This window comes from Peromyscus leucopus, chromosome 4 (genome assembly GCF_004664715.2).
Source record: "Peromyscus leucopus breed LL Stock chromosome 4, UCI_PerLeu_2.1, whole genome shotgun sequence".
In the NCBI taxonomy this organism is placed as follows: Eukaryota; Metazoa; Chordata; class Mammalia; order Rodentia; family Cricetidae; genus Peromyscus; species Peromyscus leucopus.
In genome coordinates, this window is record NC_051066.1 from 31,614,070 (window position 1) to 31,618,376 (window position 4,307).

Here is a 4,307-nt window from a genome sequence, read left to right on the forward strand (position 1 = left end):
TCTCCTCTTTTGTCAGTTTTATGCCCAAGTTCCCAATACTTTTATTTTTACATTCTAAGTTAACTAGAGAACAAAATAGTACTAATTCCATGCCTCATTTTCTTACCTGTTTTCATACCCACAACCAAGGGTTTTCCTACTAGTTGCAAGCTCCCAGGAAGCCCAGGACATAGTCTTTCTCCCTGTCTCTGCTTTTCACTGTCCTCACGTCCCCAGTTCCCTTCTCCTCTCTAGTCCCATCCTGTTTTCTCTCCTCCCAGCTGTGATGAGCTTCAAAACAAGACAGCTGCACCTCCATTGCCCAGGTCCTTTGTTCTTTTCTTCTGTGCCCACTCTTGTCACCTTAGGATTAGCGTTTCAAACAATTCCTTAGCCTGTTAAGTTTCCCTCAAACTCTGTGTTCTAGGGAACATTTGTAATACTGCATTGTTTCTGATATGAGGTTTTATATATATATATATATATATATATATATATATATATATATATTGCTATTGTGTGGAATCCATTTTCATTGTTTCTTAAAACAACCTTATTGCAGCTTATTAAATCATTCTGTAGGTCTATCTTTTCTTTAGAATGATTGAATTTATTATTTCAATTACAGTTTTTCATACCAATTATGACCAACTGTTGTTTCACCCTTCATGTTTCAATTTTGTCTTGCTTGTATCTTTTCTATATTCCTGAAAGCCAATGATCACCACATTGAGCATGGCTCCAGGGATGGACCTGGTTGGGTCAGCAAGGGAATGAAGGTACACAGACACAGAGACACATGTACATGAAAGCTGGGTTCATGTGGACTAGGCTCTCTGATGGAGAAACCACAGCACTCCAGAAGTTCAGCATGTTTATTATGTGGAGTTTAACAATGAAGTGCAGTTATTGCATACAGGTGAACAAGGGGTCTGGGTTATTATGTAACAGATAAATAAGGAGACGGGGCTTAGGGGATACAGCTGGTTCAAGGAGACAGGTTTAGCTAATTTCAGTAGGAGCAGTATCTGTAGGGGGTGCAGGGAGTAAGCTATGGTGGACACATAGTCTCTACACACTATCAACATCCACACATGGTTGGTGGTTTCTCTCTCATCTTCACCCAGGTGGATGGGGGTGGGGGCTTTGTCATTTCCCTCTGAGTCTGAGACTATAGTCTTAGAGCTTACTGTCCCACATCAACAACACCCATTCACTAAGGACATCACACACTTAGGGCTTCCTCTGCTCTCCACAAATGATTGTTCATATCCTTCTCTCCCAGTTCCTTTGTTCGGCTTCCTCTTTTTTACTTAGATATGCTTTTTTTATTATTTTATTTTATTCTATTTTATTTTACAATACCATTCAGTTCTACATATCAGCCACAGATTCCTTTGTTCTCCCTCCTACCCCTTCCCCTTCCCCCCAGCCCATCCCCCATTCCCACCTCCTCCAGGGCAAAGCCTCCCCCAAGGACTGAGATCAACCTGGTAGACTCAGTCCAGGCAGGTCCAGTCCCCTCCTCCCAGGCTGAGCCAAGCGCCCCTGTATAAGCCCCAGGTTTCAAACAGTCAACTCATGCACTGAGTATAGGACCCAGTCCCACTGCCTGGATGCCTCCCAAACAGATCAAGCCAATCAACTGTCTCACCTATTCAGAGGGCCTGATCCAGTTGGGGGCCCCTCAGCCTTTGGTTCATAGTTCATGTGTTTCCATTCGTTTGGCTATTTGTCCCTGTGCTTTATCCAACCTTGGTCTCAACAATTCTCGCTCATAGGCAAACCCATCAGAATAGATATGCTTTTGATGTGGCAAGCAGACACTAGCCACCTGTGGACAACATACAGTGAGGAGTTGAAGCCCTTAGCTCCTTCAGTGGAGTGGGCATTTTGAGAAAGAGGGTCTTATGAGTGACTACTTGTAGGGCTATTTTTCTATTTTAGGTTAACTAGAGAACTTAAAATTTCCTGTTTTATGCTCCCCACTGTCCGTCAGTCCTGACAACCAGGAAGGTAGCAGGAATTCTACTCTAGACCTTGCTGTTATCCAGGAGCCAACATGCATTGCTCGTGGATCTGTAGGGGCATGCAGAGGCTTTTACTCATGTTAATGGCCCTTTCCTCCACACTACTGCATTTAAGGATGTGGATTCTCAGTGTCCTGCCTTGGTTAACTGTGGTGGTATTGTGCATTCTAATAAATTTATCTGGGGTCAGAGAACAGACAGCCACTAGATACAAAGGCTAGAAAATAGTGGCACTCACACCCTTAATCCTAGCATTCCAGAGATAGAAATCCCTCTGGATCTCTGTGAGTTCAAGGCCACATTGGAAATAGCCAAGCATGGTGACTCACGCCTTTAATCCCAGAAAGCCAGCCTTTAATCCCAGGGAGTGGTGGTAGAAATCAGGAAGATATATAAGGCGTGAGGGTGAGAAACTAGAAGCATTTTTTGGCTGGTTAAGCATTTGGCTGGTTAAGCATTCAAGCTTTGAAGCAGCAGTTCAGCTGAAAGCCATTGGGATGAGGACACAGAAGCATCCAGTTTGAGGAGACAAGACCAGCTGAGGATCCTGCGAGGTGAGATAGCTGTGGCTTGCTCTGTCTCTCTGATCTACCAGCATGGACCCCAATAACTCGCCTCAGGTTTGATTTTATTAATAACAACTTTTAAGATTCATGCAACAGTTAACATACTTGCTCTTGCTGACATGATAGATTCTTATCCCTCTGGAGCCACAATGCAAACATGCCCTCTTTCTTAAGCTGCCTTTGATCACAGTGTTTTACCAAAGCCACAGAAAAGTGGCTAATACAAATTCCAAAAGAAGGAACCCATTTCTAGCACTGGCCTTTGTACTTTTTCAGTACAAAAAAAAATTATGCTCATCTCGTTCTATGTATGTTTGTATATATTTTAGGAAGTTTCCGTAATGGTAGGTTTCTGCATAACTTTTTTGAAAAGGCTTTGGTGCTGTTTGTCCCCCGCCATGCTATTCTGCCCCACCTCCATTCATTTCACTGTATCTCTTCATATCCCATAATTCCTTTTTAATCCTTTATACCAGTACATTCTATCTTGCTTCTCTTGAAATCCTCCCCATGCTCTTAGTAATTTCCATGCGTCTGTGAGTATTCCAAATGAAACATATATACCTGAAGATTCAAAGTTAACATCTACAAATAAGAGTACACATAAAGCCATTACCGCCGGGAAAGGCCCTGCCGAGCCGAGCCGCCGAGATGTGCGACTTCACCGAGGACCAGACCGCAGAATTCAAGGAGGCCTTCCAGCTGTTCGACCGAACAGGTGATGGCAAAATCCTGTACAGCCAATGTGGGGACGTGATGAGAGCCCTGGGCCAGAACCCTACCAACGCCGAGGTGCTCAAGGTCCTGGGGAACCCCAAGAGTGATGAGATGAACGTGAAGGTGCTGGACTTCGAGCACTTCCTGCCCATGCTGCAGACGGTGGCCAAGAACAAGGACCAGGGAACCTATGAGGATTATGTGGAAGGCCTCCGTGTGTTCGACAAGGAAGGGAACGGTACCGTCATGGGTGCCGAAATCCGTCACGTCCTTGTCACCCTGGGAGAGAAGATGACGGAGGAGTAGGTGGAGATGCTGGTGGCGGGACATGAGGACAGCAACGACTGCATCAACTACGAAGAGCTTGTCCGGATGGTGCTGAATGGCTGAGGGTGTTGGCAGATCCCGAGCCTGTGCCTTGCCCAGTTCTCTGTGGCCCCTCCCAGGCTCCCCGATCACAGCACCTTGCCTGCCCATCTGGTCTCTTCTGGATGTTTGCCTTCACAAAATAAAGTTTTCTCTCCTTGCCCTAAAAAAAAAAAAAAAAAAAAAAAGAGTACACATAAGACATTTGTCTTTCTGGGTCTGAGTTATCTTACTTAGAATGATTGCTTATAGTACCATTCTTTTAATGATGAATTTCATAATTTCCCTTTCTTAACAGATGAATAATGGTCCATTATGTAAATATGGAACATTTATTATTCATTCATCAGTTGATGGACATCTAGGCTGTTTCCAGTTTCTGGCTATTATGAATAGAGCAGCAATGAACATGGATGAGCAGATATATCTTCAGCAGGATATACTATCCTTTGGGTATATGCCTAAGAAGGGTGCAGCTGGATCATGTGGTAGATCTACTTCAATCCTTTTGAGGAAACTCCACTGTGACTTCTATACTGGTTCTACCAGTTTGCACTCCCACCTGTTGTGGAATATTACTTTAACTATGTAAAGAGGTGTTACATTTGTTTGAACTTGCCTGCCTAATGCACCTGATTAAAAAGCTGAA

General features: G+C 44.0%; 1 protein-coding gene across 1 annotated transcript; it reads left to right on the top strand.

Annotated features, from left to right (window-relative positions):
* Positions 1-3,188: 3,188 nt before the first annotated feature.
* LOC114704518 (myosin light polypeptide 6-like) lies at positions 3,189-3,826 on the top strand. Its single transcript, XM_028885840.2, has one exon. It carries the CDS (start codon positions 3,227-3,229, stop codon positions 3,596-3,598), a length of 372 nt encoding a protein of 123 aa, XP_028741673.1. The 5' UTR covers positions 3,189-3,226; the 3' UTR covers positions 3,599-3,826.
* The last annotated feature ends 481 nt before the right edge of the window (positions 3,827-4,307 follow it).

What these genes read in the sequence shown, in the direction of transcription:
- LOC114704518 (XM_028885840.2), top strand. Translation starts at nt 3,227, where the DNA reads ATGTGCGACTTCACCGAGGACCAGACCGCAGAATTCAAGGAGGCCTTC.